The sequence below is a fragment of the Protopterus annectens genome, chromosome 6.part1 (genome assembly GCF_019279795.1).
Source record: "Protopterus annectens isolate FY-2018-M chromosome 6.part1, PAN1.0, whole genome shotgun sequence".
Classification (NCBI taxonomy): Eukaryota; Metazoa; Chordata; order Ceratodontiformes; family Protopteridae; genus Protopterus; species Protopterus annectens.
In genome coordinates, this window is record NC_056738.1 from 521148694 (window position 1) to 521174572 (window position 25879).

The 25879-nt window shown below is 43.7% G+C and overlaps 1 protein-coding gene across 3 annotated transcripts in view; it reads left to right on the plus strand.

Moving 5' to 3' along the window:
* Positions 1–507: 507 nt before the first annotated feature.
* Positions 508–25879, plus strand: part of LOC122805661 (RNA-binding protein 4-like) — a 76521-nt gene continuing 51149 nt past the window's right edge. For all 3 annotated transcript variants that reach the window (XM_044075972.1, XM_044075971.1, XM_044075973.1), the window contains exons 1-2: positions 508–637; positions 9430–9853. In XM_044075972.1, the coding sequence (XP_043931907.1) occupies positions 9442–9853 (412 nt within the window). In that variant the 5' untranslated portion in view covers positions 508–637; positions 9430–9441. The remainder of the gene's footprint in view (positions 638–9429; positions 9854–25879) is intronic.

Genomic DNA, 25879 nt, shown 5'->3' on the forward strand with positions numbered 1-25879 from the left:
CCGAAGGGTGGGTTGCCATTTTCAAGATCGTTCCATGCGTTTTCTGAAAGGCATAAAACCTGACCTTAATGATTTATTACAAAAAGCGCACGTTAAACGGAGCAGAGAAAAACATGCGACGAAAATCTGTCTTAACATCCATAACTGAAATGTAGAAAATATTTTTGTCATAAAAGTTAAGTAGGTCTGCCATTTGTTATACCCTCTGCAGGACGCATCAGAGAATGTCCTGCGTAGAGTAGAACAGGTGACAATCCTACTTTTTATTTTAAGAAAACAAAAATCAACATTATTTATAACGAACTTTCGTTAGGGATCGTGCGTATATAATACAGCTGTACGTCTACTCTACTGTCCATATAAAGGGGAACTTTTCTCGCAAGCGACGAAAACCAGCTTTACGTTAGTTTCTGACTGTTGAGGCCAGTCTACCACTGATTTCCCCTTCCCCCTCTTTTTTTTTTTCTCTCACCAATTATCAAGCTGTAGAGATATTGCGTTGTGTCTGTTTGGGGGTTGCTTCCGTTACTAACCACTTCCTCTTATGTACTTGGAAGGCGGGTCTACGTTCTTTTTTGTTCAAGGTTTTAAAGCTTTGCGGCCATTATTTTTCTAGTTTGTGCCAGTTTTGCGCGAGGTATGCATTTTAACGAGTTATTTGGATTAGGTTTCAGTAAAAGTGTTATGCGTTATCTAAAGTTTGTGTTTTTAAATTTTTGGTTGTTTTAGAAGTGGAATTGACTTTATTTTTTGCATCTTTACGTCGTTGTATTTCTAGACGCGTGTTAAAGTGCAGGTTCGATTTATTTAATTGCATCACTCGTCTACATTTTTAAAGAAAACGTAGAAGGGTAATCGGGAGTTGGTTTGTAGTTATGTTTTAGTGGTTGCCATTCCCATTCGTCACAGTTTTCGCGGTTAGTGAGCGTGAAGTACTATCGCACGAGCTGTCGTTTGATTATATTTAATTTTGTAGTGGAGAGCCTTTGAGGGCTTAATTAAATGTATTCGCCCTTGTTTTTTGACGTGCTTAAACGCCTACGGTTTGACTGTTTAGGCGAACAGTATCCAACGAATTCAAACCTGCTCACGTTTTCACTCTTTCGTTTAAAATTTTGTACATTTCCTTGTCTTGTGTGATGTGAAAAATTGATGGCAGTGATGTGGCCAAGGAGGATCATGCTTGGCCCATAGTGGTGGTTATAAAAGTCCGGATGTTGGCCACATTGTATATTTGTCACTAACATTGTTTAAGAGCTTTAAACGTATGTGTTTATAAATGTTAACGGTCATTTTAAATCCTGTTATGAAGTTGTACAAAGTTAAGCCCTTCCAGTATAATTTCCCCAGCCCTGGGTATTCATGTGGGGGCTGACGCTTTATTTTCACGGGAAAAATGTTTAGTAGTTTGTGCATAAAGTTGAGACTGAACCGTAGTTTCTTTGGTCCAGGTTTGATTCAGTATTCCCTCGTTTGCCTACCGTGTGACCAACAGGTCATTTAGCCAGACATTGCTTTGGACAGTTGGAAATTTGGGCTAGGTTCCTCAAAAGTGCCCCTGGACTGCAAGTCTAGCTGCTACCCGTGGAAGTTTATTCTGGACAGAATTTCATAATTAAACTGTAGCTTATCAGCTTCTAGTGTCCTAGAGTTACTGTTAAGTCTTACTTTTCAGTACCACTGTGTTGAGAGTATTTAGCTGAGGTAAGGTAGTCTTTCTAAAAAGATGGAATTTTAGTCTGTGGTCCTGTGTCCACACTTTTTGTTGCCACCTTACTTTACATTAGAATACAATGTTAAATATACAGAGAGAGGGGGTCATGAGTTGCCAGGGTTTTCATGGAGAAAGCAGTGGAAAAAGACTACAGTTCCAGTAGTAGGAGCAACAGGTGTAGTAAAGAATTTATAGTTTTATTTGCATATACTACAAGTACATGTAATTTATGGGCACATTGCTGATGCTGAGAAGAGCACTTTTGTTTAACATCAGACAAACGGTTTCATTTCATAAAGTTAAATCCTACACCATTTCCCTCGTGGTATTAAAAATACAAAAGACTTCCAAGGAATTGGTCAGCAGCCATAGTATCATATTTTCTATCATTGTACTTTTGTTTGGCCAGCAAAACTGTTTCTTTTCTAGGCTTAACTTGTAGTTTTTTTTTTTTTTTTTTTTTTTTGCGGTAAGTAGTTGTATTAGCTTGATTTGTAGGTTCTTGGTATCAGTCTAGATGAGACATTGTCTTTAAGTGCAGCAACATCACTGCAGCTTCCAGCAGACCTGAAAGCACTGGATGTACTAAACTCTTCTGTGGAGGAAGTGCTTTCTTTAATGCATCTCTGTGTAACTGCACATACATGGACATCTTCCAGATGTTGGGCTGCTTCAGAATCCAGCAGTTCTAGTCAGAGTGACTTTAATGTGGTCCAGTTCAAGGTTTGAAGAGTTGGCCAAGTTGTGATGTTCTTTAGCTGGACTCTGCTTAAAAAGTCACCGCAGGGATAGCAAGGGATTTAGGTGCAAGTTGGTCAAACATAGATATCCCTAGGATTCTAGGGGATGAGTCCTGTAATCAAGCTCTGGTTCCCTGGGTTGATCTTTGACTAGCCCATGTGGATGGCGGAGCCCTCCCTCCACTACCTGGCCCTGGGTCGGAGATGGTTGGATGTCCCCATCTCTCTCGGTGGTAGGCCCAGATTTGAGATGCAGCTCTCTGTGGTGGCCCTCAACCAGCCTGATTGAATGGCCTAGCCCTCCCCACCCAGACCCAGGTCCTGGATGGTCAGATGCCCCACTGTCACAGCTCAAGGCCTGGGAGACTCAGATCTGAGACCAGGCTCCTGGGGTGGGTCTCTACTGGCTCCTGGGGTGGGTCTCGACTGGCTCATGTGAATGGCCAAGCCCTTGGTCTTGGATCATAGATGGTCTAACACACCTATCTCCCACATCGTAAGGCCTGGGAGGTTGAGATTCGAAAGCTGGCTCTCCAGGGAGGCCCTATTTTGCTAGTATATGGAAACCCTTGAACAAGATGTATGCCATCCCTTGTAAATTAAGTAGAACCATCTTTTTATGTCCCATGTTGATGCATACTGGGTCATCTTGGAATGCCACCAGCTATTAAGCCAACTGTTAAAGCTAGTTATTTTTTCTTTTTGTATATGGGCATCATTCTTGGTAAAGAAAGCTTTTGAAATGGAGTCTTACCTGCATATGTTAAATGGGGTTAGGTAGTACTGATGTCTCCCTGCATGTCCCCCAGTGTTCTCCATCCTGGGTTCTTTGGTTCCACGTAGACCATCACCATTTTGTAGTCATCATTGTCTTAGGGGTTTTAAGGGCCCTTGTAATGCCTGTAATCTTAGCACCACGATGGGGGCAGATAGTACCTTGTCATTGCCCATTCTGTGGAATGGGAACTGGTATCTCTAAATTGCACCATACATTCTTATCAGAAGCTAGTTTAACATTATTTGGCTGGGGACAGCTATTGTAGGTGTACATGGAATAAGTGAATTGAGGGATCTCCCCAAGACCTTTTCTTAAAAGTTCTTGAAGGCTTTGGCAGTGATCTTTTTATGTCATTAGCGTGTGATATTTTTGTGTTCTGTATGAGAATGTGGTAGTGGGTGAGAAGAGGGTGTGGCTGTATTGTGTTCTATCACTCATAATGGTGCAGTTAAGAATCTGAGTAGGATTGAAGAATTTTAGAGGAATGCTTCCATACTAGTGAAGTATCTGCGCCTGTCCCAGATAATACATTGTTTTGATCAGGCTGCATGATGCAATTACTATATTGTTTTGGGATGCCAAGTGTTAGTCTGGCGATGGAAGCTTTCTGGACCTCTAATGCCCAGTGCACAAGGGAGGTAAATGTCACTCCCTTGCCTAAGTGGCATCAATAGAGCAACACTGCACACTGATGCTCCCAGCACTACTGGAAGCAAATTAGAGTAACCAGGCTAAGATAAGCACAAGGCAATGCTGCCCTGGGTGCAGTCTAGCAGCTGACAAACCATGGAAGCTGTGACAGTTTGGGGAAAACTAAGATGAAAATGAAAATATATTCACTACACCACTGTTTGGCTACTAAGATGAAAGTATTCACTACACCACTGTTTGGTTACAACTACTGCAAGCTGTTCTGGACGAGCCATTGGTATTCCAGCATTGGGAAAATGTCGGCAGTTAAACTTTCTCTCTCAAGCATAACTATTGTAGTTGCCAAGATAGCACACAACTCCTGGATAAATAAGGTGTTAAAAAAAAAGTACTGCAGTTAGTTTGAACACTTTTTTTTTTTTATTTATTTGTTGACCGGGAAAGTCCGACTAGGTTCCACAGAGCCTGTTTTCAGCGGAGGTCCGGGGAGAAATGCTCCAGATGCATGTCTTTGGAACTTCAAAATGGATCCAGCCATAGACAGCAAAGTTAATGTTTGTTTCCTTAGCCCATGTGTCATGGTGCAGTTAGGAAACTGAGCAGGGATAGAAGTGGCACAGAGAAGTGCCATGTCCTCACTTTTTTTTTTTAATAGTAGTGTAGAAATATTGGGGTTATTTTGTAGAGAAGAAAATGCTCTGGAGAAAATAAATTTTGTGCTGAGTATACATTTCCTTTGAGTAAGGTGTTGGCCCCGCACCCTTTATATTTTAATGTAGCTGTCTCATGTGTAGTATCAAGCCCCATGCATTGTCTTGATTGCCCACATTTTTACTTGATTGGCAGTATATAGTGGATTTTGGATTGTGAGGTGCATGGATAAAATGTGCAAGAGTCATAAAACTTAAAGTATAAAAATAGAACACCTGAAGGTACCTGTGATAGTTGAACATGATCCTCGCAGGTGTGCATATTGTATACTGGCAAAATGGGGAGCATCACCTTTACCTATCAAAACAACCACAGGAATATGAGCATTCATATAAGGGGTGATGCATAATATACTTATTAGGGTGAGGGGCTTTATGAAGTTAAGAACTGTCTGCTAGAAAAATACATTTCTTTCACTTGAAACTGTTTGCTGCTACTTTGTTGTTTTTTTTGGGGGGGGGGGTTATTTGGGCTGTGTATGTCCTGTATTTCAGTCCACTGCCCTGGTCCGAAGTTTGAATAGGGAAAGAAAAGGGGAGCTGACTTTCCTTTAAATCACCCCCCCCCTTCCCACTGGCTAAGTGGGAGCTAGAGGGCACCGGTTTTCCTACCCTTCATTTACAGAACCAGAGCGGACAGGTGATCTGCTGTGGTGACCCCTAACCGGGGAAAAAGCCGAAAGGAAGTTTTACAGAGCCAGTATTAATGAAAGTAAGGGGGCAGTACTGAATTATGGTGGGCAGTTGTAACTAGGTGCTGCAAATTGTCTGAGAACGTGGCACAAGTTGTGAACTCCTACTGTAACTAGTCACTCCATAGTATTTTTGGCAAGGTACTAGGTGTGAAAAGCTTTCGAATAACATCTCACATAAATGTTGTACTTGCAGCTAATTTATACTTCTGTGGGGGACAGTAAACCACTGTAGAAACTGTGAGTTGAAGTATACTAGGCAGGAAGGAAGAGGATTGTTTAAGACAGCTGTATTTCCCTGACAGTGACAAGTTCAGACCATTGTGCCTTGTTTCAAAATTTAATGGAATGAAGTTGATTTGTGCTATCGCATGCATTTTTTGTATTTATTGCTGTTTAACTAGCACCTTGTTACTTTTGGAATGCCCTGCTTGTGGGAGTAATGATATTTTCAGGATGGTACATCTGAAATATGTTTGGACTGTTTTTTATATTCCCCTTGCCTCATTTTATCCTATCCTGGATTTCCAGTAGTAATATGCTGCCTTATGCAGTAGCAGAACAGCCCCCAAACACACAACAGATTTAAAATTTTCCATGTCATGCCTTAATACTTCAACTGTACGTTTGCACAAAATACACACACCATTGTGACTATTTTGCTTAAGTAACAAAACTAGTTTGAGTGCACAAGGGTTTTTAGTTCTGTAGCGTATTCAGAATTTCTTGGGCTATTCTTTAAAGCAGGACTAGTTTTCAGGTAGGCTGGAGACCCTGTTTCAAGAATTTGTGTTGAGAGAGATGCATTTTGCATAGAGAAGTGGTTCTGAGATGTCTTCAGTGCTGCCAAGTGTGAAACCTGGGGTTGGGTACTGGATGAGATTTCTAGAAAATTATCTACCAGTTATGCCGAAAGAATGCTGTTGCTTCATGTAAAATGTTCTCACTGGAAGTGCTTACCTCAGCTTTAATTACATTCATGTAAAATGTTCTCACTGGAAGTGCTTACCTCAGCTTTAATTACATTCATTTTTTTGTTTTAATTGAACTGTCAAGATATTTTGCGTTACTGCATGTGAAACCCTCATGCTCCAAGATTGTTTCAGCCTGTTGCATAGGAATTGGGTAAATGCTCTGCTGTAAATATTTCAGTGGTCATGGGTTGCAAGTGTTGGGGGTGAGCATACCTGTTGGGGGGTGTAGGTGCATCACACAGTTATGATTTTCCTGGTGGAGGCTGGAAGAAACAACTGTGAAGTACTTCTTGGTAAAGAGTCTGCTGACATCAGACCTTTGCATAAGTGAAGGGGCAGTTAGGTGCAATTCATCCATTGCAAGCCTCCGTCATGGGATATTATTGTAAAGCACAGAGTGTGGAAGAAGTTTGGGTAAAAATGCTCCTGACAAGCATCTGGGAAGCTTTGATCTCTTTGTAGATTCTGATCTTTATTGGTAGAAAGTGTGAGGGGAGGCCAGGAGGGATCATTAGGCCTGAAGGATAGGAGTGGCACCTGATCAAATTAATGGTCATCTGCCGGATGGGAAAGAATACACCAATTTAAAAAGCACCTTGCTGAGCCAGCACTTCAGATACATTTCTTTTCCCATTCCTTCTGCTAATCGTTAGCACATTGAGTTCATATATTTCTTAGAGTAGTGAAACCATAAAACACTAATTGGATAATATTTCACAGGTGAGTTCTTTATCTCATATTATTGTTAATTTCTGTCAATGGCATCCTGCTTTTATACAGCTCTAAATTAAACCTTGATGAGGAAAAATGCTCTTGTTTAATTGTGTGCTGCATGCAGGCAGTCTCCCCTAAAAAATATCCCTTTGTTACTTGATGTCACTCTGGGATTGCCCTGTTGCAGAGAATTATAAATTCCACATAAAACAAGCTAAGAATTCCTCGTTCTGTTTAGACCATTGATAGATCTACTTAATCTGTCTTCATTAGGTTGAATACCAACTACATTCCCACCACTAATGTAGTGAAACACAAATGCAAGCGCTAAAAGTAATAAATACCTCTCAATTTGTCTTGTAGACAGGCAGAACTTCAGTCTTTGAGCCATATCATGTTTTGTTTCTGTAAACTAAAACTGCATGCAGAAATTTAACTTGTCAGTTTTGTAGTCTGTCCCTCTTTACTTTTCACTCATAGGTCATCCACCTAGTGAAGGCAGGGAAATTTCAAATTTATTTCTGCATAAAACCAGATTAACAGTGTTGTGTTCTCCAGCAACATTTCCCCTTTACTGTAGTCCTTACTTTTTCCAGTATGCACTTTATACGTGCATGACTATTGAATTCTCTACTGGCAAAATATCAAAACACAAAATATCAGTTAAGAATAACTAAACATGAAATACTGAGTTACACCAGGGAATGGTTTGTGCCCTTTCCCCACTGTTGTGTGACCTCCTAGTTGGGGGGGGGGGGGTTCCCCACCCTGCTAAAACATTTTAACTGCCAATATTTTGAACGTTACATTTTTTCAGTGTTTAGGCTGTTTATTTTGTGATGTCAGTCAGTTGTCATACACCCACGTGTAAGTGTGTGTGTAGTGTTTTGTACGAGTACACATGTATAACATACAACATGAATGAAATTTCCCGTTTTAGAGGCAGCCAAGAAACAGTGGTTATAACTGATTTGCTCAGTCGCTCAAGTGGCAGATGGTATATCTTGCTCAGTCTTGTACATTTCCTCAGTGCTACCAAATTTGATTGGAATGTACCATTTTGAAAACTGCTTTTCAGTCAAAGTTCTTAGATCTTTTGGTAGCCACTGTTTACTCTGAAGTAACACACTGATTTCTACCTTTAGCCCTCACCCTTTTGGTATTTAATTGTTTTACATTTTTAATGTGGATTGCTGGTGCATCATCTGTGAACTTTTTTGCATTGGTTAGAACCAGCTTTGCATGTTGCTTTCCAGTGTTTTAAGCTTGTGCAAATGAAGTTATTGAATGTTTCTAATAGTAAACGTTTTTTTTTTTTTTTATTATAATGTAGTAGTCTCTTGTCTTCTGTTGCCTTGAGTCTGCAGGTACTTAGTCTGGGTTACTTGCCACATCCCACAGGTGATTGTGTAAATTGAAAATATTTGTGTACATTTGTGCATACTCTTACATGTGTACACATTCTGTATTGGGCTGGTTGTCCATTCATAATTCCTTTGTGCCTTATGTCCCAGTGGGCCACAACTATAGTGCACTATACTTACTGGACTTTACAGGCTTTTGGATTGAAAATGAATAAATTACTAAACACTTTTTTCTTTCAGAAAAATTGACATACATTGCTATGTCCACATTACTTAGGTGGGGTGGGCTAATCTGCTGAAGTAAGTATTGTAACTGAGTTGTACTGTTTTAACAGATAAAAGTGCCTTTACCTGTTCTTACTGTGACTCTGTCACTCCTGTATATAGACGAAGTAGTTAGCCATATTTGCTGCTTTTGGGTGGACAGGTATTGGTTTTAGGTACTTGTGCACATGATGGTGACAACCCCTCCCCCCAAGTAAGTTTCATTTGTTTTGCCTGACATGTACCAACAGTTTGCAGAATGTTTTTTTTTTTTTATTATTATTAATTGGCTACTTTGCAGAACTAGCCTCTGTTTTCAGAATGCTGTAGTTTTCTCCCAGAGGTGTGCCATAGATGACTTAGTGTGTCCACGGTGGTACAGACTGGCATGTTGTCCAGAGTTATCGTTTAGTTGCATGGTGATTGCCTGGATAGATTTGACTTCTGTACAACCATTATTTGGACTACGAAGGTGACTGGAAAAAGAAGTGCAGATTATTCCCTATTCTGTTTGCAGAGTATAACTGCTTTCTAGTAGTATCTAATTTTTCTTGTCTGCAGCTTGAATCTCTTGTAGGCAAGACAGCTGTGTAACGACACTGTGTATTGGTGGGCCTTGGTAATATTGTATCACTGGTGTAATGAATTAAATGGTTTGAGAGAGGAGGATGATAGAAAATGTTTGTAATGTGGTCCTTTCTCGCCACATTCTTAACTGACTGGTTCGGAGCAGAGAATCTAACCTTAATCTTGTCATGAATTTGGTTTGTTGAGGTAAGTTTTTTTTGTTGGGTATTTACTGTTGCTAATTTTCTGTCATTTTCCCAGGGATCCCTCAAAATGGTGAAATTGTTTGTTGGAAACCTGCCACCAAAAGCAACAGAAGATGATCTCAGGAGTTTATTTGAAAAGTATGGGAAGGTATCAGAGTGTGACATCATCAAAAACTATGGCTTTGTACACATGAAAGACAAAAGGGATGCTGATGAAGCTATTAAAGGCCTGAATCGGTACAAACTTCATGGTGTTAACATCAATGTAGAAGCTAGCAAGAGCAAACCAAAAACGTCGACCAAGCTACACGTTGGAAATGTTAGCAAGTCCTGCAGTGTGGAAGAGCTGCAAGCAAAATTCGAGGAGTACGGCCCTGTAATAGAATGTGATATTATAAAGGATTATGCGTTTGTGCACCTGGAAAGATCCGAAGATGCAATAGAGGCAATCAAAGGCCTTGACAACACAGAATTCAAAGGTGAAGTAAAAAAAAAAAAAAAAACTCTCCACAGTGCTTATGGGTGGCTGATTCTTTTGGCTATAGCTTTTCTAGCTTATTTGTAAGGCAGATTATATGCTTTGTACCAGTAAGTAAACTGCCATATTAACTTCTGTTTCTTTGGAGAGGTAAGGTATTTGCTGTTTCAGAATTAGTGTTGCATGTTGCTTAACTACTGGATATCAAGTAAGTTGATTGAAATGTAATCTGAATTGGTTTTCATAGAATGATCTAGTGAACATAACTTTCCTGTTCTCATTTGTATTCTATTGAGAATATTGCGCGTGTGCTTCGGTTTATTTTGTCTGTAATGGTTGTGGGATTTGCAAACGGTGTTACTACTCTATTGATTGTGTGGTGGGTATCCATCAGGGGTCCAGCATAGCTTCCTGATGGCTCTGTTAGGATTTCTATTTCCTGATGTTTATCGCAGGGTGATGAGTGGTTTGTTTGGTAGGTGTTAATACAGAGTCCTGCCTAGCTTGGGCCTGATGCTGTTAAGCTTGGTATTTCCTGATTATTTTCTATGCAGGGAGGAGATTGATTTTTGTACGTTTTCCTCCATCCAGACTCAAGAGGCTTTCGAGGAGCTGAGACAGATTGAGATGTTCCCTTCGTTTGCCCTTACAAGAATATATTATGATGGGTTTTGAGATCCCAAACCCTGATAGTTTCCTTCATTGGTAGCTATACACTGCCAAATGTGCAAGGCTGTCGTTTTCATACACACTGCTGTGGTCTGAGGTTCCATTTCCAGGCTGAGTTAGTGGAGTCTTCAGTCTTTGAATGCCAGCCTGGTAATTTGGAAGTGAGCTACTCGAGCAAGCCATAAATGATATCTTAGTACTTTAAGGTCTTGTTTCAATTTGCTGTTGTGGTGATTCAATACTTTGAGCGAAGGGGTATAAGGTCCAAAGTGCTGGGCAGAAATTCCCATATTCTTTTGAGAATAGGCCATTGCTTGAGTCCTGAAGTTGCAGGTATGTTGGCAGCCTTGAATAGGGAATTCTTATACTAAAAATTACCAGATCTTTCTCAAAAGCAACCATTACACTACCAGTCAAGCAAATGTTTGGATTCTAGGAGTCTGCAAACCTAGTAAAGCCAAAATTAGGCCATCATAATTGGTGTTTTTAATGCTTATGTCTCCTTAAGATCTGTCTTTTGAGATGTTCTGTCTTGCAACATTTTTATCTTGCTAGGGTTCATAATCATTGACTTCAAACATATGTAAACTAAATTGAATATTCTTGCATTTGTAAATGGGTTTTGTTCATAGGTGTGTACTAAGGTAATGGCCCTGGGGCCTTTACAAGCCTTAGCCATAGGATTACCCCAGGGTGAATTTTGTTTCCCATCCACTCAAGATCCCTCTTGAAAGAGGGTCAGCGAGATGCTCTGCTTGATATATATGGGAAGTCTTCATACCAGTTTTACACTTAAGGTTTGTTGTCTTCACTGTTGTGGCAAGACAGCTTACGTTCTTCTAAGCTGGGAAGTGCTGATTGAAAGCTGTGTCGGCTATTCTAAAAGTGTATTAGTTCTTGTTTAAGCACTTGGGCTTCACGCCAGTTCTTCTACATTAAGGAGGTTTGTGGTCTGCACTCTTGTGGGAGGAGAAGCTGGTTCTGCATGGGCTGTCTCTGGGTTATGAACCTGTCCCTCCAGCATGTTCTGTTCATAGGTTCATACTAGGCTATCTGCCCGAGGGCATTTACAAGCCTAGCCCATAGTTTTGTGGCTTACGCCACCCCTTTAGTATGGGGAACTATATCCATTATTTTGCTGTGCCTCTGTTAATTGTGGTAATGAAGTTGTTTAGTGTGTTCTGTTAATTGTGGTAATGAGGTTGAGGTCTCTGGTGCTTATGGTGCGGAGGGATTGGGATTTCTTTAGATGTAGCATTTCTAACCGAGCTGGGTCAGATATGACGTTGTAAGTCAAGCAGGGGTCGCCTCTAGGTGTTGAGAGAATAGTTGGGAGTTTTGTGGGGGGTTTTTTGTCTATTTAGGGCAAGTGTTTAGGGCCCAACGAGGGAAGGGAGACAATGACCGCTTTCTTCTTGGATGCAAAATCCTTGGTAATGAGATGTACCACACAGAACTTTCTGACCACAGTGGCAATGTGATCAAGAGAGGTTGCTGCCAACGAGTGTGTTGCACTTATTGCTGCTTGGTAGTAGCCTGATTAAATTGCAACTGTTATTCTAAAGTCATTTGGTTTAAGCACTTGGGCTTCATACCGGTTGTTTTATATTAAGGTTTGTTGTCTTCACTGTTTGTGGCAAGACATGTAGCTTACATTCTTCTAAGCTGGGAAGTGCTGATTGAAAGCTCAGTGTCTGCTATTCTAAAAGTATTAGTTCTGGTTTAAGCACTTGGGCTTTACGCCAGTTCTTCTACATTAAGGAGGTTTGTGCTCTGCACTGTTGTGGGAGGAGTAGCTGGCTTCTGCCCTTCTGAGCTGGGAATTTCTGATCACAGGCTTATTGTGCCTGCTTATTCAAATGGTTTCTTTCTGAAATTGGTGCGCCTTGTTGCTGTAGCATAGGACCAGATTCAGGCCTGCTGAATCTGTCTTTTGTTTGTATAACTTGAGCACTGATCCAGGCCATCTTTTTTGGAGAAGGCTCCCCTGCACCCTAATAGTGGGAGTGTGCAGTTAGAATTTGTCTGAAGACTGCTGGAACAGGTATCAGTTTTGTTATTTTTCTAGTTAATTGGGTAACTTTAAATCAGATTTGTTCATTTACTTGTTTCCTGCCTTTCTAAGCTAGTATAGTCCAGTTTTTAGGTTGGTGCTGAATTCAGGGCTGTTAAAAAAAAAAAATCTGTTTGCCCATAACCTTATTTGGATAGAAGGAAGTTTGTTTACCTGTAAGGCTGCTCAAAGCTCCCCTCTCTATCTGTCCCTGGAAGAGTCATGTCAGCCCAGAAAGTGGTTTATTGGCCATTTTGGGTTGATTTCTATCTTTCATTTCCCTGCTATAAAAAAAATGCATTTGCCCGGTTTTGCGTGCTGGGCTGTGCCGGTTAGCTAGGGTATATGGTTCAACAAAAAGTCTTCTCCATTTTTTCCTTTGGAACTAGACAAACATTCAACTTGAGCACTCAAGCCATTAATTTCTCAGTCCAGCACTTGCTCAAAACTCATAGCAAGCCCTTAAACCCTAGCACTGCAGAAGGCCAAGGCTCTCTCCGACCTTACCAGCCATTCATTAAAACAGTTTACTGTACCTATCTAGGCATGTCCAAAGGGCAGTTTCAGGTGTACTCCAGTCCAACTGGTGAATCTGGGCATTTTGACAGCCCTCTCCTCCTACCACCAAACACTAATACATGCGAGACATGCAATTTTATACAGCCAAACTGGAGACTTGAGCTCTCTCAACCCAAGACTGGATCAGACAGTCTAAGAGGAGAAGGGAAATACTGGCATCGCACCACCATTCTCACACAGACCCATTAAACCAACACCAGCAAAAGCAACCAAATCCCCCAAAGCAGACATCCAAGCAACCCCCCCCCCCCCAAGCCATGAAACACATACTTCGCAAAATCAGTGTGCCACGCAATCGCAGCCCTCAAGGCAAAATAACATACCTAACGTAATGGGTGACTCTAGTCAGGCACACTGACGTCCCACTCACTAGGCTGAATAAGGAGGTTACGGTTAGCTGCCTGTCAGGTGCCAGAATCCGCCACAACACAAACATTCGGGTAATTCCAGAACAAATACAGCTGTCATTGTCCATGTTGGTGTGAATGACTGGAGCCGTACCGCCCAGGCTGGTATGACCCTGAGTAGCATCCTGACCTCACAAAGAATGATACCATGGTATAAAGAAAATTATTAGTTTCAACAATTAAGTTTCTGGTGTCATTCAAAGGGGATCCAGTGTCTGCCTTGGATGACATGCCCGACAAGCCATGCTGCTTTACTAGACTGCTTGCACCTGTCACCCTTAGGCATTTAAATACTGGCCAAGGCTCTTGCCACCGCCATAGTGCCTTTTTTAGGCAAGGCCCAAAAGACAAACCCACCGCCGTAAATGGCACAAGTAAAAAATCAGAGGGTAATACTACTCAATGCCAGAAGTCTAAACCTCAAAATGCACGCACACGAGGCACTCCTCAGTATGGAGAATCGATATATGTGCGTTAACGGAAACCTGGTTTAAGGCTCCAGAGAGCACCCCAGCACTACCAGGCTACAACTCGTACAATACATTTCGGCCACAGAACCTGGACCGAAATACAAAAGGCGGGGGAGTATCCATATTCATCAAGGATACCCACACCTCCAGGTTAGTGGCACAGCACGATGCTTCAGAGATTATCCACATGCAACTAACAGGCAAAACTGCAATTCAAATTGTAGCTTGCTGCAGATCACCCATGTCCCAGGACCTCCTTTCTGCATTTCTAGAAACACTGGGTAACTAAAGTCTTACGAAACACCCTAATATTGGGTGATTTCAACTACCCAAACAATAACTGGGAGAACTAAAAGTATTAACTCCCTTGCCCAACAATTTCTGGAACTTATAAAACTCAAAACGCCCTGGAACAACTGGTCAACACTCCCACCAGAGGTGACATGTTGGACCTGGTCATCACCAACATGTGCGACTGGTGTTCATCCCCTCACTGGTTAGATCTGACCATAAACAAATCACTTTGGATATCCACATTTTACCCCTACCCCTGGACAAGGAGGAAACTAGTACAGAAAAAAGTAAAATCCCAATAAGGGAAGACCTCCCTGATCAGTATCTGCAAGAAACTATGATTCCTCATAAAATCGTCCCAAGGTGAGTTTTGAAAGAACTTGCAAAGGACTCCAGCTAACCACAAGGCATTTTTTAGCTATGTCAAGAATCTAAATGGCAATGCTCAGATCTGCTCTGAGTTGGTGCAGAATTGCACAAAATACACAACCAACCAATATTGCCAACATCCTGGCAGACTGCTTCAGTGCAAACATCTCTCTCTCCCTCTCCCTCTCCCTCTCCCTCCTCCAAAAGGGCCCATAACCATACCAAAAGAATGCGGAGCCCCTGAAATCAAATAGCCCTCTCCAAAGCCAAAAACACAGCATCAATGGGACCGGATGGTGCCCCAGGCTGCATCCTACACTTGCTCAAAGACTAACCCCTCACCTAAAAACACTGTTCAAACTCTGCCTCTCCACAGGCTACGTACCCATAGAGTAGCAATGGTTATTCTGCTCCACAAAGGTGGAGCCACAACAGACCCCGGGAACTATCGCCCTATAAGCCTGCCTAGCTTGGTCTGCGAGGCTATAGAGCGCATCATCATGGAACTCATTAACAGACATTGGAAACCTCCAAACACTGGACCCTACCCAGTTCGGCTTTAAGGGCAGATCATTGCTTTTAAACCTGGTGGACGACTTTGAGGCAGTTACCAAGGCTATAGACGAGGGGAAGGTGGTACACAGCCTACCTAGACACCATTCCCCATTCTGGTATTATAGAGAAGCTCAGCAGCCTGAACATAAACCCTATGTCACAAGATGGGTTGCCAATTTGGCTCACTGACAGAACCCACATGGTGAGTTGCAGGAGCTAGGTCTGACTCTAAACAGGTTACAAGTGGCGTTCCCCAGGGCTCAGGACTATGGCTGACCAAGTTTGCAGACGCAAACTAGGGGCTATAATTGACTCTGACAGACCTCCAAAAGGGTCTCGCTGAGAAGGATACCTGGTGTCAAAATCATGGCCTCAAGCTAAATGCCAAAAAGTGCATAGTTACTCCCTTTGTAAATAAAGTACCCACAAACTACCACATAGTGGTAGTCCCCTAAATACAGAAAATGTAATAAGGGATCTGGGGACCCAAGTAGGTAGTAATCTCTCTCTTGATAATCACATTGCCAGAGTGGTTGGAAAATTCTGTAGCCCACCTTAATCACAAGGCTTACATCCCAGATCAAAAAGGTCATTGTGCCCCTCTACTCATCATAGAGTACAACTCCCCATTTGGGATGTACCTTACAAGACCCCTGCAACAGCTGGAAAGACCACAGAAGTACCTCACAGAGGGTCACTGGCCTCAAACGGATGCCTATGCAGCTTGTCTGAAGAAACTCCAACTGTACTCTGTTGCATACCGCCTGCTCAGAGGTGATCTCTGCCTAACATACAAGGCCATGTCCAACCCAGAATTGATGTGACATGCTCCACCTAAAGAAAACCTTATCCCCTCGAGCCACACGCTCTAGGGATCTAAACCTCACCACAACAGAGAGAACGTGCTGGAGGGATAGATTCCCATCCCAGAGACTTCCCATGCTTTGAAACAAGATTCCAGTCTACATTGGGCAGAGCTCCTAGCTAGCACTCAAGAGAAACCTTGACAAGTGGATGGGGGAAGCTGTTTACCCCGGGGATCACTTCAGTGGCTCTGCTGGACAGAGGCACAGGGAACTAATCTAAGGGGGTGGCAAAAGCCAACACATTTCTGGCTAGGCTTATAAATGCCTTCGGGCAGATAGCGTAGTACCTACCTATGTACCACAGGATAGTTGTGTTGTCTGTGAACACACTTAAGGGACGTGGTTTCCAAGAATGGGAGAATGTCTGCAGGGGTCTGTATTGGTGTCCTCCTCTCCTAAAGACTGTGCTGAGCCTTGATTTGTAGGACATTGTCTCTGAACTCTTGGGTTACTCCTCCATGCTGTTCATGTATTGTCTGATGCGTCTGTGTGCAGTTCCCTCAGTCTGTGGTGTAAAGGGAAGACCCAGGTTTAGCTTTTAATATGCAGATAGGCATTCTTTGGGTCCAGGGGCACTAGGAAGGCTTGAATGAATGGAAGAGTTTGCAGGGAAAACATTTTGAAAGGTAGAACAAGGAGGAATGTGTGGGTGGAGAGATCTAGACTCTATAGTCTCCTCCTTCCCTTGTGCCAAGGGATAGTCTAGAATGGAACTAATTTCCCACATACTATGGGTATACTGGTATTATTGTACCATGGTCTAGTAAGGTTTGAATGATGGGATGGAGCAACTGTATCTGATTTTTGAGGGGGGTGCCAGTGAAATGAGGAATTTTCCAGGTGATTCTGTATCCTTTTTGGATGATTGAAAATGCCCATTTGTCTGAGGTGATGAGCTTCCATTTTTAGGAATGAGTTGAGTCTTTTGGATAAGGGAAGGGATGATACTGAGGGGCTGGGGGTGGCAGAAGGTAGTCGGGCAAACTTGACTAGGCAAGTTAGCCTCCCATATCTGGAGTCCCTGTCTCATTTGTCTTGGAATCTTTTCTTGGGCATTTTCTTGGCCTCATGAGAAGGCCTTTGCTCCCTGCGAGTGAAAGTAGTGGGATTTGCAGGGTAATTCCTTTGGTATCTTGGCACAGGAGTAATGAGATCTGTCTACAGTCCTTCGTAAACTTGCCTTGTTCCTGCAATTGTTTGAAAAGACTGGCAGCATCCATGCTTTGTTTAAAGGAGAGTCTAGAAGTTTTCCCTTATCCTCCAAGGGGCTGAGAACTTAATTGTGTATACCTCCTGAACACAGAACCTGCAGCAGCTACCCTGGAGGAAGTTGCACCAAAGCTGTGTTTAATGTTGTGCCTAGCTACTTGGCAGTGTCCCTGGGAGGAGGCATGTAAGTTCCGCAGAACAGGCCACAAGTATTTGGTCATTTTGTGGGTGATCATTCAGACCTCTAAAGGCCAGAATGGAGGACATGTAAACTTTTTCTCCGATTTGTCCCTTTCCCTGCAGCCTTTATTGGAAGGGAGAGCATTGGCAGCAAGTAGTAAATTAATGCAGACATTAAAAATACAGTAGTCTACCACAGGGTTGTTTTACAGAAATTAAGCCCTCTAGTAGCTTGGAAAACTGATCAGGATTTTTAGGTGCTTGTGGCTGGGAGTCTTATCCAGTGGAAGTGGATGCAAAGTTTAAGGAAAGCCTGCAGAGCAGGAGGTACAGGTGCAGGAACACTTAGTAACCACCCCCAGGTGCAGTAACATTTTTTTAGTCTCCACCCCCAGGTGCAGTATCTGTTTTGATTAAACATGAAGACTCTGGTCTGTGATCAACCATGTTGATCAACCCAGGAATTTCCTCTGTACCAATTATCTGCTGTGTGCACTTTGGTAAGTAAGTGGGGGTTCTTTCTCAGTATATTGGGAGAGTCTGTCATTTTGGGCATATGCACCTCAGAAGCCATACTGGCCTATGGTGGGGTCATGGTATCCAGAGTCTGAGCAGATATCTGGTCTTTCATGGGTTCTGAGACCTCTGCGGTTACATTTAGTCCAGACAGTCATGTCTGGCCTAGGTCTCAAACTTTCATCTGATGTTGTAAGCCTTTTTTTACTGTTAGGATGTCTGTTCCGTCCTCTGAACTGATAACAGCAGTTTCCCAGCTCGCGCAAGCCAAAAACTCAGTTAAGACCCTACCCACAATGCCCCTCTCCTAGATACTCCAGATGTCATTTGCCATGTTCCTAGTCAGATGTTGGCCATCTCTCTCACGCTAAGTAATTTGTTTTTGAGTTTTTCTTCTGAATTTCAAACTTTAGTCCAGTTAGTCTTATCACTTGTCTCCTATAACCCAGACCCATTTCCTACCCTCTTTCTTGGTAATTTATTTACCTCTTTTTGATTGTCCCGCTCTCCTGTCTTTGACAGGCCCCTTTTTACTAGTGGTATTCCTACTGTTTGGGGGGGGTGGATCATTTGAAAGCTGATTCTGTCATTTGTGCTGGTTTTCTAATCGGACACTAGCAGATCGTAAGAATAAGGTTTACTCAAGACTCCTTTCTCGGCGGTGTCACCCCCTCCCAAGACCAAAACATTAAGGAAAAACTTCGAGTCACTCAGTTGCTGCATCTCCCATCCGTTTTGGAACAGAGTAGAGTCTTGTGCTTCACCGGCACCCTTGGCACAGACCTCTTCGGCACCAGGATCTGTGTCACCTCCCATGGTGCCGACCATGGTATTCACTGACTTCGGTGCTGTCTTTGGTTCCTACATCAGCTCCGATGACTGTTCATGTCTCTGCTCCATCCCTGTCCACTGTGCTTGACAGTTTCCTGTGCTCCATGGGCTCCAATGACTAATGCCTCGGCACCATCCCCATTCACAGACCAAACAGCTTCCTCGGCTCCGAAATTCGATTACCTGCGAAGGACAAGATATTCTCCCACTTATGACCCTTTCTTTGGGCAGAGGTTTAGTCCCTTTCTAGAAGGACTTGATTCCCCTTCTGCAGCCTCTTTCAGATCCACTAGTTTTTCTGAGCTAGACCTAGTGCGGGTTGTGGACCAGCTTCTGGTAGCTAGAGGATTGCCCATTCCAGCTAGACCTTCGTCCCTCCTGGCTCGGAATCTATCTCCTGCTTATCCTCCCCCAGCTCCTGCTTCGGTACGTACTGTCTAGGCTCTGACAGCAGTGCTTCCCCTGTCTGCACCCACCACCCTTTGCAGCATCAGCTATGATGGAGCCTATGCTTTCTCGGAGCAGTGCTTGGACTGTGTCCGTACCTTGGTACCTAATCCAGCGCCTATTTTCTCACTGGCAGTCTGTCCACTGTTCCAGTGGCAACCAGTTCTCTAACTCTTCAACTGGAAGTGGGCCTGCTGTATAGGTGATGGATGGGGCCCTTCACTCTGAAGGCTCACTAGCATCAGAACCCCTTCTTTGGAGTCTTCCTTAGAAGATCCCACTTTGGTGTGGGTACTGCCTGATGTACATGACACTGTTGCCTCGCAGCTAGCTACCCTTGAATCCATCTCTAACTCCTCTATGCGTTTGATCTCACACCGCCGAGGGGGCAGCTCCATCTGCCGCATCTGGTGTTCATGAGACGTAATGCTTGGATTCTGTTATGTGATTTCGCAGACCCCTTTAAATCTTCCTTTAACGCACCTGTCGACAAATCTGTACTTTTTGGACCCAAGGTACGTGATACTCTCGCGTAGTGAGAGAGAGAGACCTTGTCTGCTGTGGGCATATGCTTTTCCAACCCCCCAGAGGCCCTACTCCAGGAACCAGAATGGGGGAAAGATATGGTTCAAGAAATCCCAAAGATCCTTTCATGACACCCGTGGTGAGCAATCCCATATGAATAGCCCCCTATGCCCCAGCGGAAGACTCTCCTTTCAGGGGTAGAGGGGGTCTGCATAACCAGGAAGCCAGAGATTCTTTCTCAGGCAGACCCTACCATTGCTTCTGAGCAGCTGCCCAATTGCTTTCCTCTGGAAGCAGTCGGGGGCAATTTCTCTGCATCTACCAGCCTGGCATCTTATTACTACCTATGTTTGGGTGCAGAGAATAATATCCAGAGGCTAACAAATACCTTTAGACCTAACTCCGACCAGTCAAACTAACCCCTGATGTACCACCCAACCGGAGGGGATTCGCAGCCTTAGAAATAGAAAAAAACTGCTAAGAAAAGTTCCACCAGGACAGGATCCGGGTTTTACTTTAGGTTCTTTAGTGTCAAAAAAGACAAATCTGGGATTTCAGCCTACTGAACAGATTAATCAAACCTCAAATTCGGGATGGTCGCAGTACAGTCCATTCTTCCCTTCCTAGGGAGAGACAATTGGATATGTTCTATAGACCTGCAGGATGTGTACTACCACATGAAGCTGGATCACTGTTCCCAGAGGTTCCTCCGCTTCTGGCTGGGAGCTAATCTCTACCAGTTCAGGGCACTGCCATTCGGTCTGAACACCTGCTGCACCCCCCCCCCCCCCCCCCGAGTGTTCAAATGTATAGCAGTTGTGGTAGCTCATCTTCAACTACAAGGATTCCAGGTGTTTGCTCCGACCAGGAATCTCCTAGTCCGCAGCCTTTCTTACACTCAAGATCTCTCCACTTTGAGATTACAATCAACCAAGACAAATCTCAGATGTCTCCAATGAAGACACTGGAATTTATTGGGGCGGTCTTCAACACAGCATCCTGTCAAGCTTCCCCCCCCCCCCCAGGCTTTTGAAAATGAGACCAAATTCAAGACCACCTTCCTCGCACGTTTGTACCGGCACATCTTGTCTTGGACTCCATGGCACCTGCCATTACCTTGGTACCACTGGACAGACTACACATGAGAATCCTGCAGTGGCTCCTTTCTGCACAATAGTCGTTGACCCACCCACTCAGCCACATGCAATGACTTACGAACCATTGCAAGGAGGAAATGCTATGGTGGATGGAGCCACAAAAATCTTTGGTGTTGACCGTGCCATCCTCCCTAGGCAACTGCCACGGTGACCACAGAAGCTTCGCTGTTAGGGTGGGGGGACATTTCCAGGGAACTACTGTCCCAAGGCACCTGGACCCCCCTAGAGGCCAACTTGCACACAAATGTCCTGGAACTGAGGGCAGTTCTTAGTGTTGCAAGTGTTCCATGCATCCCTGCCTTCGGGGACCATTGCAATTCAGACAGGCATGCTTGTTGTCTTGTATATCAACAAGCAAGGCGGAACCAGATCTTGCCCCCTGTCGGGATGCCATGAGGATTTGGCACTGGGCGATAGCTCCCAGTCGCTTTCTTATAGCACTGCACATTCCCAAGAGTTCCAATCTTATTGCGGACATTCTGAGCAGGAACATCCTGATGCCTCGGGGAATGGTCCCTCAATCCTGTAATAGCAGCTCAGATATTCTAACACTGGGGCCAGCCTTGCTGCGACCTGTTTGCTTGTCCCCTGAATTAACAAATGCAAGAGCTATTTTGCCTTTACCCCCCCCCCCCCTCAGGGGGAACCACCAAGGGATGCTGTAACTATTTGTTCCCCTCATTCCAGGATTTCTCCAGAAAGCTCTGAGGTTGAAAAGCAAAGTGATCCTCATTGCTCCATACTAGCCATGACCAGTCTGGTTCCAGTTTCTATGGCCTCATCTTGATTCACAGCCCGTGGATTCTGGATCATTCCCAGGACCTGTTATCCCAGCCTGAGGGATTGATTCATCTGAACCTGCGCAGTCTCAAGCTCACAGCCTGGTTCCTCCACTTTCAATGATTGCCAGACTGCCTGACATCCTGTCTCCTGTTCGTGAAATTCTTCTGGCCTCACATAAGCCTTCCACTAGAAAGGTTTATTATAGTAAATTGACTAGGTTCTCTATATGGGCCAAAGACCAAAACTTAGACCCTTTCTCTATGCCTATTCAGAAATTCTGCAATACCAGACTACTCTCTTGCATGCAGGGGCCACCGCTTCAACGATCACTGTACATGTAGTAGCCATCGCCAATTTTCACAATGGTCTTGAAAATTCTTCAGTTATGTCACACTGCCTATGCAAGACTTTTTGAAGGGAGTATTACATGTTAAACCTCCGGTCAAGCCGCCCTTAGATCCCTGGGACTGACTCTGGTGACTGGTGCTTCAATCTCTTAACAGGCTCTCCCTTTGAGCCCATTGATTCATGTGATTTAACATTTTTGTCTTGGAAAACCATACTTCTAGTAGCACTAATCTCAGTGAGAAGAGTATCTGAGCTGCAGGCCTTCAGTGTTGAGTCCTTACTTGACCTTCCACACATGGATAGGGTGCCCCTTCATGCTGACCCTTCTTGCCCAAGGTCATTTCTGTTTTTTTTTTTTTTTTCCATTAATCAATCTATTGACCTGCCAGTTTTCTTCCCAAGGCATTCTAACAGAGGGGAGTACCTTTTGCATACCCTTGATGGTGCAACAGCTTTATTTGGACAGGACTAAATCTTTCAGGAAAACGGACCAATTGTTTGTGGCCTTTGCAGGACCCAGATTGAGTAAACCTGTTTCCAAAGTGACTTTATCCTCTTGGGTTAGAAACCTCATTACTTTTATCTACCAACAGAGTAAGCTACCCTTGCCTTCCAGAATAAAGGCTCATTTTATCAGCTCTATGGCTACCTCTGTAGCTTTTCATTCCAGAGCGCCTCTGAATGATGTATGCGCAGCAGCCACGTGGGCAAGACCTCATACCTGCATATCTTATTACAGATTGGATTTGGCCTCCAGGGGACTAGCATCTTTTGGTTCTATGGTGCTCAGGAATATCCTTCCTTAGGGCCACCCACGACTAGTAGCTGGGGACTAGGTCCTAACAGTAAAGATTTACAACATCAGATGAACTTTCTCTCTAAGTTGTAGATCTTTGTAAATACTTCCGGCCCCCTCTATTCATTCTTTACTTCCTATCCCCTCCCCCTGGACTCCTGGTGGTCTTCAGGTGCTCCTGGTTAAGGTATTTGCTCAGACAGAGCCTCCTACCTTTTTCCCATTACTACATCTTTATCTAGGGCGGACAAACTCTATCTGGGGTATCTAGGAAAGGGGCATCGTGGGTAGGTTCTTAGCTGAGAGTTTTGGCTTGTGTGAGCTGGGAAATGGCTGTATCGGTTCCGAGGACTGAACCAAGGTCCTAACAGTAAAGCATGAATAAGGATAAACTCGGATGGAACATTATGGTAAAACTTCTTTTTTCAAACAGGCAGGATGTCAAGATTATAAGCTGTCTTTGCTTGGGTGAGGAGCTTGAGGCACAGTTTCCAAGTGGATTGGGTGAAAGTTTTGTTCTTAAGGTCTTGGAATAATGGACTGGTGGATCGTGTTATGCCCTGCATTTGAACAGAAAAGCTAGTTGGATTAGATTTGTTTGTAGGGAGTCTGCTTACTGTAGCTGCCCGTTTTGCCTCCCTAGCTGACGTGTAATAGAGGAATAAACAGTACAAGTGAGAGGAAGAACAGGGGGGGGGGGGGAGGAAGGTTCCCTAAACAGGGCACTTGTTTGAACCAGTAAAGGCCTGTTTGGACTGCCAGCAAGAGTGTCCGAGTTGCACTCGGATGTCCGCTTATGTGCCCTTATGCCTGTGGGTTTGGGTCATACATTGGATGTATGGCCGGAAGGTTTTGGCTTTGTTACCCCAAATAGACTTACAGGTTATTTGGTGAAATAACCCAGCAGTTTGGAATACTGCATTTTTTTTTTTTTTTTTTTTAAAGCTTTCTGACTTCACCAGCGTCTGTCTTAAGCTTTGTGCTAGGTACTTTTGGGCCATGGGGATGTTCTCAATTAACCTAAGTGATACTTTCGTATGGTCATTCTGTCCAGGTATGTAGTTGTAGTCTAGTAGTTATGGGGTCCCGTCTTTTGCACTTCAAGTAATTTCTTTAAATATTGCTTATCCAAGCTCTAGCTTGCTTGTCCAGCACCTGGTACCATTCTCTGATCTTTCAACTCTTTTACTACATCTTCTAAGAAGGGAAGATAATTTGTTATCCTTCAAAATTTGCAAGACTAGGGCCATGTGATCTGTTTTTATTTCATCCCCCTCAATGTTGTGCTTTGAAAGGCTCATTCCACCAACACTTAAGATCCTACTCTTCTGTTTTCAGGTGGTATATATCCATTTCTTGTAATTTGTCTGCAGTGACTATATCATTTAGTGGTGCTGTTCTGGTGTGTAAGAGTAGTGCTCCTTTTTTTTTTTTTTCTTTCCCTTTTCCTTTTGACCTTTAACTAGAAAATTCTTCTCTAAAGCCCTTCAACTTGTGCTCCTGCTATAGCACGTGATACCATATTTTTAAGCAAGCAAAATGCATCCCCTCTCTTCTAATGATCCCAGGGAAGGCATTGTTTGAAAGGGGCTGTTATCAGGTGAAGGGCAATCCACAGGTTGTTTGTGACTAGGAGGATGCAGGCTTTCCAGCGTCCCACCTGAAGACCTAGAGTTTTGAGTTTCTAGAAATGAGGCAGAGGGTGAAGGGCTGGTGAGTGTCTTTTCAAATGTGGACACTACAAAGGGTCTTTTGGAGTAGTGCCTTTTTGTAAATGTTCAAGTTCAGCCACCCGCACTGCTTTGGAAGACCAGGTAATGGTGGACCTGGAATTTGTGTGTTCAGAATTGCAGAAGTACAATTGCTGATCATATGATCACTGCCATATGGGTTATATCCTACCAAGGACGTAACTTGGCCATCTTCCAAAAGATTACAGGCCCCTTCCATGTGCCCAAACCATTACAAGTTAAAGTAGTATTGAAGAAAGAACAGTTTGGGTACCAGGCCCTTCAGACCTTTCCTGCCGCCAAAGAGTGCGCTCCCCCTTGTGAATTTCAGGCATACTATTGGCTAATGCTTCTGCTTTCCCTGCCAGAAATATTCCCGTGGGGGGGGGGGGGGTTGTGTTTCACTGTTGCAATCATCACACTTTGGTTATCTGCCTGCAGGTAGCCCTCAGTCGGGCCGAATGCCACAGTCTTGGGGGTTTTGCATCCGATGCTTTCGCCTCGTCCATGACAGGGTTATAAAACATGCATCCAATGCCATTACATCAGCTTTTCTTGCCGTGCGGGAGCCTGAAGTAGAAGCAGTTAGCAAGTGCTGGCCGGCAGCTACCTGAAATTTTCGTTTTTCGAGTTTCAAACCTGAAGTCTTCCTTTTTTCTTGCTCTGAGGTCAGAAAAAGATTGTCTTGCCTGTGGAAAGCAAATGACTACGACTTTCATTCGTACTGAGTCACCTGTCTTAGGCTCAGTCCACGACATCCCTCGCTGTCTTTTGTGCCTTGTTCAGTGCCTGAACTATTCATCTGGCTATTGTCACTTCTTCCGCTCTTGTTCTCCATATTCCAATATGTCAGTAAGCCAGCAGACTACCAACCTTCTGAAACAAATGCAAAGATGGGTCCAAAACTGCTGAAGACGCTTCCATTAGGCTAGTCGCCAGTCCGCTGGTACTCAGAGGCGCTTTTGCAGCCCGTTACCCGCTTATACAGATTTTGCAGGCCTCTGAGACCCATTTGGAATCTGGTATGCAGCAAGATGCTTAGTCTATGGAACATGCGGATGTCTCTACCTTGGATGGGTCCGGAGCCGCTGTGCAGGCACCTGGCTTCTTAGGGTGTATTCAGACCTTGCGATGTTCGTATTAAACAGTACTTCGTTAATGACTAAAACAAATCCCCCCCCCCCCCCGAGGACCTTTCTTTCAGCGAAACCTTGCATACCGTAAGAGCATTTCCACTGGGAAT